A 15,613-nucleotide genomic window follows, 5' to 3' on the forward strand; every position below is an offset into this window, starting at 1 on the left:
GAGAACATGGTAGAAAGTGCTAATCGAAGGGCAAGAACTAGCACGGAGGAGGTCCAGCAAGATATAATGGATGGGAGTTTGAAGTAGACATCACGGCGACTCTCTTCTTTTGAGAACTAACCTTTCTACCCACCAGGCAGTTTTCATACACCATATCACACCTTCTTAACCTTGGTTAATTGGACCGAAGAGACACCTGTCTCAAGCTGAACCTTCTGGGAATTTTGAATCGGGGTTCAGTAAATCTAATTAGTCGAATTTTCCTTAACTGAGCTGACATGTTGAAGCAGGGCTTTTGGAGACTGCTGGAGCCCTTGTGTACACTAGGAGGCAGGAGAAGCGGCTGCAGAAAGACAAGAATGAGTCAGGCATTCAGAGACAAGCTGAGACGAGAGACAGCACGACTCCAGAGAAGAAGAATGAGACTGAGAGAGTCGTTGCCTGGACTCCTGAGAAATTTCCATCCCTCAACCTAATCCTGTGCCCTTTCACACTAGGTTCTGAGATAACCCACCAACCTTAGAATAAATTCTCTATTCTTCTTAATCCAGTTTGAGTGGGATTCTTTTAGTAGCAGCCAAATAATATTGACTGAGACAGTGTTTTGACAGATATGCTCAAGACACAAACAGGAAGCTCAGAAACATGCAATTTGCAGGGATACAGACAAGCGAGAGGTTAGCATTAGGAAAACTGGGAAGAGTATCCCGGACAAAGCAGCTTTTAGTCTGGTAAGTAAATGGGTAACCAAGTCAGAGACTAAACATACAGGATCTGCTTAGAGGAACTAGGGTAGAGGGTAGAGCCTTCCTCACAAGAACAAGGCAGAAAAAGGTGGTTATTAGGTGTCAGGTAAAAGGTCAGAGGCAGACTAAGATCTTCCGATCTATTGAGGATGGGACTTATTCATGCATTCAGTAAGAATTCTTGGGTATCTACTACAGTCTAGGGGGTTTAGTGTGTTAACAGACTGAGTTGTGGGTTCAGTGTACTGTGGGGTGGAGCCAACCCGGGAGTGGAGACCCCATGATACCTGCTGTGGGGAAGAGAAGGCTCAGAGGGCAGAATCGGGGGGCATCAGTCAGCTCATGATGTGAAGTGGACGATAGAATGTTAGAATTTGGAACATTCTGGGGTAAAACAGACCTGGACGAAGTTGGAACGGAGAACTCAGAAAGTAACTTCTTTCAAGGAGCAGCAGAGAGGAAGGTAGGGTGAGGAAGGAAAGAGTGATTCAGAATGGGAGATAAGAAGGTGTCAGGCACGCAGCTTGTCTATTTGTCAGTTTCTCCTAGGACCCTGGTGGTAGCTGATGAACCCATAAAAGAATACCTGTTGTGCCTGTTTATGCTGACCTGCTCGACTTTGCCAAAGTTAAAAAGTTCAGGAGGATTTGGAAAGCTATAGACTCTAGCCTTTCCTAATTCAATTCCACCTTACCAGATAGGCAAGACTAGATTCCTTTAAAGTAATTCAGCTCAACATCTTCTGGTTAAACTTTGAACCCTCACGTACTGGGAAGAAGAAATATAGTAGAGGAAAAGGAGGTAGAAGGAAGGATAAAAATTAAGAGATGCCTCATAATCTGTTGCACATATTGGGATAAAATTAGTCTCCTGTGATCTCCTTCTCTACCTCCCACTCATAATTTTGAATATCTGGTAATCGTAGGTATATCTTTTCACAAAGACCCCAAAATCACTTCTCCAGTGGATGTCAGGGACTCCCTATATAGTGCGTTATTTAACCTTGATAAGATGACCTAAAAACTAACCTAAACAATGACAAATTAGGAGACATGTTATTGGCTCCGGTTTCTTTTCTCATAATCTTATTTCTAGTGTGGTTGTGGTGTTAAATAGAGTCAGAAGATCTAGGGCTGAGTCAGAAATTTCTGCTTGGCTTCTGACTGGCCTTATGGGGAGCAAATTATTTAACCTCCCCAAGCTTTCATTTCCTCATCTGAAAATGGTATTATGACACATGACACTTGTTCTAACACCCTGATGGGTGATTTTAAAGACCATGTATAAAAACTAATGAAATGGTATAAACACCAGTGGAAGGTAGCCAGGTCCTTTCATAAATCACATAGTTGAGTAAAGAATCTGTATCAGAACCTAATTTTTCTCCTCACTAGCTCTGTGGCCTTTGACAATTCATTTGAGTTCCAAGTCTTGTTTTTTTTCCCTTGTCAAAGAGGTATGATAATATTCTCTGTTTCATGTAGTTTTTATGACGATTAAAATGACATATGTATACTAAAGTATAAAGAATATATTAGTGATTACAATTCTTAATAATGTCCCAGAATAGAATGATACTATTTTGATTATATTTTCTTGTTATAAAAGTATTAATATAATTTTATATTAGTATATTTATATTAGATCCTTTCAAGATTCTTTTCTTTTTTTTTAATAAAAGCATTCTTTTTTTTAAAAAAAATATTTATTTATTTATTTAGTTATTTTTTATTTGTTTGCACCGGGTCTTCGTTGCGGCATGCAGGATCTTCGTTGCGGCGTGCGGGATCTTTAAGTTGCAGCCTGCGGGCTCTTAGTTGAAGCATGTGGGATCTAGTTCCTTGACCACGGATCGAACCTGGGCCCCCTGCATTGGGAGTGTGGAGTCTTAACCACTGGATGACCAGGGAAGTCCCAAGATTATTTTCATTGAGATTTGTTCTGATATGCAGAGTCAAATTTAAATGAGACATAATCACTTAAAAATGAAACTTGAAATTCAATTACAGATAAAAAATGAGTGCATCCTTAAAGCAAAGATCTTTCATATATTTCACTTCTAATGAAGTCTTTTAGAAAGCAAAACCGTTATAGTCTGTTTTTATTCATAATTTATCAGTTTAATACTTTTTGAATTGAGGGAAATACGGGTTTTATATATATAGGGATAAGGTTATAATAAAAGGGTCTGGGGCTTCCCTGGTGGGGCAGTGGTTGGGAGTCTGCCTGCCTATGCAGGGGACACGGGTTCGTGCCCCGGTCCAGGAAGATCCCACATGCCGCGGAGCGGCTGGGCCCGTGAGCCATGGCCACTGAGCCTGTGCGTCCGGAGCCTGTGCTGCGCAACGGGAGAGACCCGCGTACCGCAAAAAAAAAAAAAAAAAAAAAAAAAGGGTCTGGTTACCCAAATATGGCTCAGGTTTATATTGAGATTATTACCACTCAAAGGAAGTCCTTTTTTTGCATTTTTTAAAAATTAAAATATTCTACATTTATACTGGTTAAATTCTAATGTTCTTTAATCTTTTATTTCCTTGGAAGATAATAGTTGGAGAAACTGCTGTGTTTTGCCTACAACTGGCCACAAGGGATTTTGAAAACCAGGAGAAAACTATTTTAACTGGAGACTGTTGCTATATAAACCCACTGGTGAGGAGAACTGTGCGATTTCTTGGTATGTGTTCATTGAATTGTTTTTATTGTTGCTGAAACAATGTTTATGTATAAGCCAACCTTTAAAATGACCAGCATATTAACTGTATTCGAATATTAGATTATATTTTCTTTGAAATGTTTCAATTTGGTTTTTAAAAATAAATACTGCATACTATTTTCTCTCCTGTTTTGCAAAACTCCATTTCGTGGTGTCATTTCCATATTATTTTAAGAAAAACAAATCCCACCACACTTGGATATTTAAATTCTAAAAGAAACTAAAAATTACGTAATTTAAAGAAATGATTTACTATGTTTATTAAATTTCAGAAACAACGCTTAGGTAGAAATGATAATCTAGGTTGGTTATCGAACATCATGAAGGACAAGCAAAATAGCTGGACAAATAAAAGAAATGCTGTATTTGTTAATTATCATAAGTAGCACTCCATGAACTACTTCTGGGGTGTTTTATTTTTTTACAAAAAAATGGTACAAAAACCATTTTTTACAAAAATTGGTGATTTTATTAGGGGACAAGATTTACTGATCCTTTAAATCTCAAATTCTAGCACTAATGATATGAACATGGACGAATTACTGAAAATCATCTCAATTCAAAAGACACGTGGCCAAGACAGGTTTTTTTTAACTGAAACAATAAAACTTAATATAGATTATTATTTCCTGGCTTTATCAAATAAGAAAAAGTGCATCTATATATACTAAATAACATTTAAGATAAATTCTGATCAGTATTAAGATTACGGATACTGTAACCCTTCGATATATTTCTCATATTGATGGGAACAAGATGAAGACTTTGGAGATATTATGCACAGCTCACCTAATCTATATATAAACCCACTAAAGACTAATCAAATGTCATCATGCCTTTAAATCTCTCTGGAGCCGAAAGGTCTTCATATCTAAGACTGTTCATTTTATTGCCGTCAACTTATACATCCCCACAGCCCTCATTTATACAGTTGAAGGGATAGCTTTTATATGAAACTTTAAAAGTTATATTTTTCACATGCATCAATACTGTGTTCTTGACCCATTTAATCTTTGCATGAGAAACATTTAATAACAAAATAAGCAATAATATACTCAGAGCTAAAGTATTTTGATGAAGTTGAACCTTCCTAAATATTGTTAAATTATATTATGCCTACTTAAGTAAAATATTTTTATTCATTTACGCACATATTTCTAAAGAATATACAGGCATACCTCCAAGATATTTGAGCTCAGTTCTAGACCACTACGATAAAGCGAATATGGCAATAAAGCAAGTCACATGAAGTTTTTGGTTTCCCAGTGCATATAGAAGTTACGTGTACACTCTATTGTATCTGTTAAGTGTGCAATAGCATTATGTCTTAAAAAAATACATACCTTAATTAAAAATACTTTTAAAAATTAAAATCACTAAAAAATGCTAATCATCACCTGAGCCTTTAATGAGTTGTAATCTTTTTGCTGGTGGAGAGTCTTGCCTCAGCGTTGACGGCTGCTGACTGATCAGGGTGGTAGCATCTGAAGGTTGGGGTGGCTGTGGAAACTTCTTAAAATAGGACAACAATGAAGTTAGCCGCGGTGATTGAGTCTTCCTTTTACGAACGATTTCTTTGTAGCATGCAATGCTGTTTGATAGCTTTTTACCCATGGTAGAGCTTCTTTAGAAATAGTAGTCAATCCTCTCAAACCTTGCTGCTGCTTTATCAACTAAGTTTATGAAATATTCTAAATCCTTTGTTGTCATTTCAACAGTCTTCACAGCACCTTCACCAGGATTAGATTCCATCTCAAGAAACCACTTTCTTTCCTCATCCACAGAAGCAAATCCTCATCCATTCAAGTTTTATCATGAGATTGCAGTGATTCAGTCACATCTTCAAGCTTCACTTCTATTTCTAATTCTTTTCCTATTTCTACCACATCTTCAGTGACCTCCTCCACTGAAGTCTTGAACCCCTCCAAGTCATCCATGAGGATTGAATCACCTTCTTTCAAGCTCCTGTTTAATGTTAATATTTTGACCTCTTCCCATGAATCATGAATGTTCTTAATGGCATCTAGAATGGTGAATCCTCTCCAGAAGGTTTTCAGTTAACTTTGCCCAGACCCATCAGAGGAACCCCTATCTATGGCAGCTCCAGGCATATGAAATGTATTTCTTAAATAATGAGACTTGAAAATCTGAATTACTCCTCATGACCTGCAGAATGAATGTTGTGTCAGCAGGCATGAATACAACATTAATCTCATTGTACATCTCCATCAGAGCTCTTGGGTGGCCAGGTGCGTTGTCAATGAGCAGTAATATTTTGAAAGGAATTTTTTTTCTGAGCAGTAGGTCTCAACAGTGGGCTTAAAATATTTAGTAAATCATGTTGTAAACAGATAATGCTGTCATCCAGGCTTTGTTGTTCCATTTATTGAGAAAAGGCAGAGTATATTTAGCATAACTCTTAAGGGCCCTAGGCTTTACAGAATAGTAGGTGAGCATTGGCTTCACCTTAAAATCACCAGCTGCATAAGCCCCAAGGAAGAGGGTCAGCCTGTCTTTTGAAGCTTTAGAGCCAGGCATTTTCTTCTCCTTAGATCTGAAAGTCCTTGATGGCATCTTCTTCCAATAGCAGGTTGTTTTGTCTACATTGAAAATTTGTTGTTTAGTGTAGATACCTTCAGTAATGATCTTAGCTAGATCTTCTGGATAGCTTGCTGCAGCTTCTATATCAGCAATTGCTGTTTCACTTTCTACTTTCCTGATATGGAGATGACTTATTTCCTTAAACCTCATGAATCATCCCCTGCTAGCTTCAAACTTTTCTTCTGTAGCTTCCTCACCTCTCTTAACTTTTTTTTTTTTTTTTTTTTGCGGTACGCGGGCCTCTCACTGTTGTGGCCTCTCCCGTTGCGGAGCACAGGCTCCGGACGTGCAGGCTCAGCGGCCATGGCTCACGGGCCCAGCCGCTCCGCGGCATGTGGGATCCTCTCGGACCAGGGCACGAACCCGTGTCCCATGCATCGGCAGGCGGACTCTCAATCACTGCGCCACCAGGGAAGCCCTCTCTCAACTTTTATAGAATTGAAGAGAGTTAGGGCCTTGCTCTGGATTAGGCTTTGGTTTAAGGGAATATTATGGCTGGTTTGATCTTCTCTCCAGACCACTAAAACTTGCTCCATATCAGCAGTAAGGCTGTTCCGCTTTCTTATCATCCTTTAAGAACTTTTCCTTTGCGTTTGCAACTTGACTGACTGTTTAGCACAAGAGACCTAGCTTTCAGCCTATCTCAGTTTTCAACTAAGCTTCATCATTTCTAGCTTTTGATTAAGAGTGAGATGTGTGACTCTTCCTTTCACTCGTACACTTAGAGGCTATTGTAGGATTTTTAATGGCCTAATTTCAATAATGTTGTGTCTTAGGGAATAGGGGGTCCTGAGGAGAGGGAGAGAAATATAGGGGAACGGCTGGTTGGTGGAGCGGTCAGAGTACACACATTTATCAGTTAAATTCACTGCCTTGTATGGGTGCAGTTGTGCTGCCCCAAAACAATTACCATAGTAACATCAAAGATCACTGATCACAGATCACCAATAACAAATATAATCATAATGAAAAACTTTGAAATATTGGGAGAATTTCTGAAATGTGACATAGACACACAGAGTGAGCAAATGTTATTGGAAAAATGGTGCCAATAGTGTTGCTCAACACAGGGTTGCCACAAACCTTCCATTTGTAAAAAAAATGCACTCTCTGTGAAGCCCAATAAAGCGAACCTCAGTAAAACGAAGTCTGCCTGAATGGCACACAGTAAAGTGTGCTTTTAAGTCTCTGCATGTTTCTTACTTCTTATATGATTTTATAAAATATTTAGGAGTGCTTTGGTTTGTTTCTCTTGTTTCCTTGTTTATCATGATTTGGATGTTTCTAGTTTGTTAAAATAAAATGGAAGCTTGTGCGCAAAGCATTACTGCATAATAAGACATCACTCTTCATAGCGACTTTATTCTGGAGGTCAGCACAGTGGGTACACTCATGAGATCTCACTTTAATGAGTATCTTTGTAGTTAACTTCAATATTGGCCTTGGGCCTGATGCACTATTTTAATTCTAAAGCACATTTGGGAACTTTACAAGTATCAAGAGACATTTCCATATCCTTATCACACATTCCTCTGTATTTTAAACAGGAAAACTTATTGTACCAGATAAAAAGAATGGTTTGGTTAAATAAAATGAGTACTTCTTAGCCTAGGTTTCAAGCGAAAAGAGGTGAAGACTTGCCATTTATATTGCCATGCTAGACCATGAGATTTGGAAAGGGAGAGTATATGCGGTAACATTTTATTGAGCTTTGTTCTTTTCCATTTCTCTGCTTATGCCAGATTTCTGATTTGAGTATCATTTACTTGTATGGCTCATGGAATACTGGTAAGATGTAAAGAAAGCTTTTCATTGCTTCCTTGTAAGTTTTTTCAATAGAGAACTAAGGTCTTTGGTTCATGGTGGTTTGTATGCACATAGAGTTTTGCTATGTGCAGGTTTGGGTGCAAGAACCTTGCATAATGTTACATAATATTTTGAAAATGAAAAGGATAGTCATGTATCTAATCCTGGAAAATTATTTGATCCTGGTGAGTTGCAACACAACTGCCAATAATTATGTAAAGGCTTAGGAAACAAACAATCCAGAAATACATGACAAAGAAAAAAAAGCATCTAATTATCATAATAGAATTTTTTGACTTTTTAATGAGCCGACTGTTTGGGAAGTATTATTTTGGCATAGTTTTAAAATGTCCTGATGGATTTTATTACCCAAAATTATAAAAGAACGGATTTCTTTACATCGATACCACATCCTTGAGGATTGTATCTGTACGTTTATTGACAATGCTGCCAAAGAATTTATTTTGCCTATCCTATCTAAGTAGAAAGATAAGTTTTGGCAATAATGACCAATGACATTGAATGTAGAAAATATTTTTGGTATTTGAGTAAATTGGCGTGTTCCTTACAAAAGGGGAAAAATTTATGTACTTAATTTTATACCTTCAGGTAAACAAAGTAAATAAATTTTACTACTGTGAAGAATATTTAAACATTATGATCTAATTGCTTTATTATTTACTAAATTGTCCCAAATTTGATAAATTGAAACTCAAGCCATAAAAGATAAGGCGGGACTTAGCTGTTATATGACTTTAAAAAATGTGTTTCTGATGGCGATATAGAGATTAATCTGAAAACATTCTGCTTTACTTAAGATTTTCCATGGTATTTAAATGAAGACTGATGGCATTGGATTTTGCTGCTAATTGGCACCTCCAGCTGAGTTAATATCAGTTTGAATGAGCTTAAGAGGCATAATCAAAGGGAGATGGCTGCTCTGCTTAATGTTAGTAAGATTAAAAAAAAATTCAAAAATAGGGAAAAAATAAAGATTACTAACATTAGCAGAAGGTGATAGACTGAACCCTCTCAAGGGAAACACATCTCCATTTAAAAAATCTCATTATCCAAACACAGCCTTAGAATATATTTTCTTCTTTTATCATATGTCTTATAAACCTGCCGTGCATAAAAATGTAGCCAGTGGTAGACAGCTCAATATGTTAAATAATTTAACACTCCCACTACTTCAGAAAGCAAAGGGAGGAGCTGGAGGGAGTGAAATGGAAGGAACTGTATATATATATATATGTATGTAGGAACTATATTATAGTTTCTAAAATATTTCCATCTTGGTGTATTGTAAATTGAACCACAATAAACCAAAAAGTTAAAATGGTGTGTTTTCTTCCTCAGGAATTTATACATTTGGACTGTTTGCTACAGACATCTTTGTAAATGCCGGACAAGTAGTTACAGGAAATCTGGCTCCACATTTTCTCGCCCTGTGTAAACCCAACTACACGGCACTTGGGTGTCAGCAGTATACACAGTTCATCAGTGGGGAAGAGGCCTGCACGGGCAACCCGGATCTCATCATGAGAGCAAGGAAAACATTTCCATCCAAAGAAGCGGCTCTCAGTGTCTATGCAGCTATGTATCTGACAGTAAGTAAGAATTAGAAACCATTCTTAGTTTGTCTTTCTGGTAATTCTCCCAAAGCAGAAATTACTTCTCCCTGCCATAATGGAAGTCACAGTAACAGATTTCTGCAGGACATTTAATTTATTTTTAATGATAGCTGTTTGTACTGTGAATAAAATTAAGTCAGTTGACTCTCGTGAGATTATGTGTGGGTATTTGGTTGTATTAAAAAATATAGCCATTAGCATTTCCATTGGAGAATATGTTTGTCTTTATTATTAAATAGGGCTTAATGGAAACAAATTTGTCCTATAGCAGTTACCATAAACTTGTAATAGTGCAAGTAAGAGAACTACCCAGGCCTCTTAGCCACCTACTCAAGTTCTAATGTTCTCTGGTAAAGGTGGGGAAAGAGGCACTCTTTTTCCAGAAAGTTCTTTTGTTATTGGTAACTATATCATCTTAATATCTCAATGAGTGTTTTAATATTTTCTCATAGAACTAACCAAAATGCCCTTAAAAATCATATATATGTTCTTTATTCTTGAGTATTTGCCATCATTTTAGTGGTAGGAGCCAGGCCCTAAGTGCTGCTATCTTAGGACATTTAGGTGGAAGTAAGTGGCCAAAGCTGAATGCATTAATGACAGGCAGGAGTACAAAGAAGGGCAGCCTTGGCAGGCAGCTCTTGACCCCAGTATTTATACCCATCAGTCTTTCCCTCTATCACCAGAATGTGCCTTGCCAGCTATAAGGTTGAACTCCCAAAAGTGTGCTTTGAAGGCTTTTCCATAGGTACAATAAAAAGTGCAGAAAATTTTTCCTTTCGGAGTTCTCCTGTCCAACAATGCCAATAACTACTTCTGATTTCAGCTCATTGATGAGACCTCAGGACCAATTTGAAAACAAATTTGATAATTTCTGATTACTTGACAAAACGCAGAATTATTTTTACCTTCAACGAGCTATTTGATTATGGAAATGTTTCTAACGCTCCTGATGCAATCTTGTCAGTTTATCTCTAAAAGAGAGAATATCTGCTGTGACACCTCTACTTGAGATTGGAAATAAAGGTTACTAAAGAAAGGAGAATTTAAGAGAGGAACTATGGCATCATACATAACATTCACGATGGCATGGTAATTTTGGAGGTCATAAGGGTGTGTGCATTTTTTTTGTTGTTGTTTGTTCGTTTTTGCGGTACGCGGGCCTCCCACTGCCGCGGCCTCTCCCACTGCGGAGCACAGGCTCCGGAGACACAGGCTCAGTGGCCATGGCTCACGGACCCAGCCGCTCCGCGGCACGTGGCATCCTCCCAGACCGGGGCACGAACCCGTGTCCCCTGCATCGGCAGGCAGACTCCCAACCACTGCGCCACCAGGGAAGCCCAGGGTGTGTGCATTTTAACATTTTAAAAGTTTTTAATCCAAGCTAATCTACCACTCACTACCTGGACTTCTATTTTTTTTTAATTTAATTTAATTTTTTTTTAATATACAGCAGGTTCTTATTAGTCATCCATTTTATACACATCAGTGTATACATGTCAATCCCAATCTCCCAATTCATCCCACCACCACGCCCACACCCCGCCGCTTTCCCCCCTTGGTGTCCATACGTTTGTTCTCTACATCTGTGTCTCTATTTCTGCCCTGCAAACCGGTTCATCTGTACCATTTCCCTAGGTCCTGCGTTAGTATATGATATTTGTTTTTCTCTTTCTGACTTGCTTCACTCCGTATGACAGTCTCTAGATCCATCCACGTCTCTACAAATGACCCACTTTCATTCCGTTTTATGGCTGAGTAATATTCCATTGTACATATGTACCACATTGTCTTTATCCATTCGTCTGTTGATGGGCATTTAGGTTGCTTCCATGACCGGGCTATTGTAAATAGTGCTGCAGGGAACATTGGGGTGCATATGTCTTTTTGAATTATGGTTTTCTCTGGGCATATGCCCAGTAGTGGGATTGCTGGGTCATATGGTAATAGTATTTTTAGTTTTTTAAGGAACTTCCATACTGTTCCCCATAGTGGCTGTATCAACTTACATTCCCTCCAACAGTGCAAGAGGGTTCCCTTTTCTCCACACCCTCTCCAGCATTTGTTGCTTGTAGATTTTCTGATGATGCCCATTCTAACTGGTGTGAGGTGATACCTCATTGTAGTTTTGATTGACACTTCTCTAATAATTATTGATGTTGAACAGCTTTTCATGTGCTCCTTGGCCATCTGTATGTCCTCTTTGGAGAAATGTCTATTTATGTCTTCTGTCCATTTTTTGATTGGATTGTTTGTTTTTTTAATATTGAGCTGCATGTGCTGTTTATATATTTTGGAGATTAATCCTTTGTTGATTCGTTTGCAAATATTTTCTCACATTCTGACCATTGTCTTTTTGTCTTGTTTATGGTTTCCTTTGTTTATGGTTTCCTTTGCTGTGAAAAAGCTTTTAAGTATCATTAGGTTCCATTTGTTTATTTTTGTTTTTATTTCTATTACTTTAGGAGGTGGATCAAAAAAGATATTGCTGTGATTTATGTCAAAGAGTGTTCTTCCTGTGTTTCCCTCCAAGAGTTTTATAGTGTCTGGTCTTACATTTAGGTCTCTAATCCATTTTGAGTTTATTTTTGTGTATGGTGTGAGGGAGTGTTGTAATTTCATTCTTTTACATGTACCTGTCTAGTTTTCCCAGCACCACTTGTTGAAGAGACCGTCTTTTCTCTGTTGTATATCCTTGCCTCCTTTGTCATAGATTAGTTGACATAGGTGCATGGGTTCATCTCCGCACTTTCTATCCGGTTCCACTGATCTATATTTCTGTTTTTGTGCCAGTACCATATTGTCTTGATTACTGTAGCTTTGTAGTATAGTCTCAAGTCAGGGAGTCTGATTCCTCCACCTCTGTTTTTTCCCTCAGGGCTGCTTTGGCTATTTGGGGTCTTTTGTGTCTCCATACAAATTTTAAGACTTTCTATTCTACTTCTGTAAAAAATGCCACTGGTAAGTCCATAGGGATTGAATTGAATCTGTAGATTGCTTTGGGTAGTATAATCATTTTCACAATATTGATTCTTCCAATCCAAGAACATGGTATATCTCTCCATCTGTTGGTATCATCTTTAATTTCTTTCATCAGTGTCTTATAGTTTTCTGCATACAGGTCTTTTGTCTCCCTAGGTAGGTTTATTCCTAGGTATTTTATTATTTTTGTTGCAGTGGTAAATGGGAGTGTTTCCTTAATTTCTCTTTCAGATTTTTCATCATTAGTGTATAGAAAAGCAAGATATTTCTGTGTGTTAATTTTGTATCCTGCAACTTTACCAAATTCATTGATTAGCTCTAGTAGTTTTCTGGTGGCATTTTTAGGGTTCTCTATGTATAGTATCATGTCATCTGCAAACAGTGACAGTTTTACTTCTTCTTTTCTAATTTGTATTCCTTTTATTGTTTTTTCTTCTCTGATTGCCGTGGCTAGGACTTCCAAAGCTATGTTGAATAATCGTGGTGAGACATCCTTGTCTTGTTCCTGATCTTAGAGGAAATGCTTTCAGTTTTTCACCATTGAGAATGATGTTTGCTGTGGGTTTGTTATATATGGCCTTTATTATGTTGAGGTAGGTTCCCTCTCTGCCCACTTTCTGGAGAGTTATTATCATAAATTGGTGTTGAATTTTGTCAAAATCTTTTTCTGCATCTATTGAGATGATCAGATGGTTTTCATTCTTCAGTTTGGTAATATGGTGTATCACATTGATTGATTTGCATATATTGAAGAATCCTTGCATCCCTGGGATAAATCCCACTTGATCATTGTGTATGATCCTTTTATGTGTTGTTGGATTCTGTTTGCTAGTATTTTTTTGAGGATTTTTGCATCTATATTCATCAGTGATATTGGTCTGTAATTTTCTTCTCTTGTAGTAGCTTTGTCTGGTTTTGGTATCAGGGTGATGGTGGCGTCATAGAATGAGTTTGGGAGTGTTCTTTCCTCTGCAATTTTATGGAAGAGTTTGAGAAGGATGGGTGTTAGCTCTTCTCTAAATGTTTAATAGAATTCACCCGTGAAGCCATCTGGTCCTGGGCTTTTGTTTGTTGGAAGATTTTTAATCACTGTTTCAGTTTCATTACTTATGATTGGTCTGTTCATATTTTCTATTTCTTCCTGGTTCAGTCTTGGAAGGTTATACCTTTCTAAGAATTTGTCTGTTTCTTCCAGGTTGTCCATTTTATTGGCATAGAGTCGCTTGTAGTAGTCTCAGGGTGGTTTGTATTTCTGCAGTGTGTGTTGTAACTTCTCCTTTTTCATTTCTAATTTTATTGGTTTGAGTCTTCTCCCTCTTTTTCTTGATGCATCTGGCTAATGGTTTCTCAATTTTGTTTATCTTCTCAAAGAACCAGCTTTTAGTTTTATTGATCTTTGCTATTGTTTTCTTTGTTTCCATTTCATTTATTTCTGCTCTGATATTTATGATTTCTTTCCTTCTGCTAACTTTGGGTTTTGTTTGTTCTTCATTCTCTAGTTCCTTTAGGTGTAAGGTTAGATTGTTTATTTGAGATTTTTCTTGTTTCTTGAGGTAGGCTTGCATTACTATAAACTTCCCTCTTAGAACTGCTTTTGCTGCATCCCATAGGTTTTGGATCATCGTGTTTTCATTGTAATTTGTCTCTAGGTATTTTTTGATTTCCTCTGATTTCTTCAGTGATCTCTTGGTTATTTAGTAACGTATTGTTTAGCCTCCATGTGTTTGTGTTTTTTAACTTTTTTTCCCTGTAATTGATTTCTAATCTCATTGTGTTGTGGTCAGAAAACATGATTGATATGATTTCAATTTTCTTAAATTTAGTGCGGTTTGATTTGTGACCCAAGATGTGATCTATCTTGGAGAATGTTCCATGAAGAAAGTGTAATCTGCTGTTTTTGGGTTGAATGTCCTATAAATATCAATTAAATCTAGCTGGTCTATTGTGTCATTTATAGCTTGTGTTTCCTTATTAATTTTCTGTTTCGATGATCTGTCCATTGGTGTAAATGAGGTGTTAAAGTCCCCCGCTATTATGTTACTATCAATTTCCTCTTTTATAGCTGTTAGCAGTTGCCTTATGTATTGAGGTGCTCCTGTGTTGGGTGCATATATATTTATAATTGTTATATCTTCTTTTTGGATTGATCCCTTGATCATTATGTAGTGTACTTCCTTGTCTCTTGTAACATTCTTTATTTTAAAGTCTATTTTATCTGATATGAGTATTGCTACTCCAGCTTTCTTTTGATTTCCATTTGCATGGAATATCTTTTTCCATCCCCTCACTTTCAGTCTGTATGTGTCCCTAGGTCTGAAGTGGGTCTCTTGTAAACAGCATATATATGGGTTTAGTTTCTGTATTCATTCAGCCAGCCTGTGTCTTTTTGTTGGAGCATTTAATCCATTCACGTTTAAGGTAATTTCACTATGTATGTTCCTATGACCATTTTCTTAATTGTTCTGGGTTTTTTTGTAGGTCCTATTCTGCTCTTGTGTTTCCCACTTAGAGAAGTTCCTTTAGCATTTGTTGGAGAGCTCATTTGGTTGTGCTGAATTCTCTTATCTTTTGCTTGTCGGTAAAGCTTTTGATTTCTCCGTCAAATCTGAATGAGATCCTTGCTGGGTAGAGTAATCTTGTTTGTAGGTTTTTCCCTTTCATCACTTTAAATATGTCCTGCCACTCCCTTCTGGCTTGTAGAGTTTCTGCTGAGAAATCAGCTGTTAACCTTATGGGAGTTCCCTTGTATGTTATTTGTCATTTTTGCCTTGTTGCTTTCAATAATTTTTCTTTCTTTTTAATTTTTGTCAGTTAGATTACTATGTGTCTTGGCATATTTCTCCTTGGGTTTATCCTGCCTGGGACTCTCTGCGCTTCCTGCACTTGGCTAACTATTTCCTTTCCCGTGTCAAGGAAGTTTTCGTCTATAATCTCTTCAAATATTTTCTCGGGTCCTTTCTCTCTACCTTCTCCTTCTGGGGCCCCTATAATGTGAATGTTGTTGCGTTTAATGTTGTCTCAGAGGTCTCTTAGGCTGTCTTCATTTATTTTTATTATTTTTTCTTTATTCTGTTCCACAGCAGTGAATTCCACCATTCTGTCTTCCAGGTCACTTATCCGTTCTTCTGCCT

At 37.4% G+C, this 15,613-nt stretch overlaps 1 protein-coding gene across 1 annotated transcript in view; it reads left to right on the forward strand.

Annotated features, from left to right (window-relative positions):
• The window catches only part of PLPPR5 (phospholipid phosphatase related 5), a 122,418-nt gene that overhangs the window by 37,731 nt on the left and 69,074 nt on the right, over nucleotides 1-15,613 (forward strand). The window contains exons 2-3 of the mRNA XM_089919107.1: nucleotides 3,288-3,420; nucleotides 9,226-9,476. Of these exons, the coding sequence (XP_089775233.1) occupies nucleotides 3,288-3,420; nucleotides 9,226-9,476 (384 nt within the window). The remainder of the gene's footprint in view (nucleotides 1-3,287; nucleotides 3,421-9,225; nucleotides 9,477-15,613) is intronic.

Source organism: Delphinapterus leucas, chromosome 1 (assembly GCF_059928025.1).
Source record: "Delphinapterus leucas isolate spDelLeu-1000000601 "Yukka" chromosome 1, BTC_Dleu_Yukka2, whole genome shotgun sequence".
NCBI lineage: Eukaryota > Metazoa > Chordata > Mammalia > Artiodactyla > Monodontidae > Delphinapterus > Delphinapterus leucas.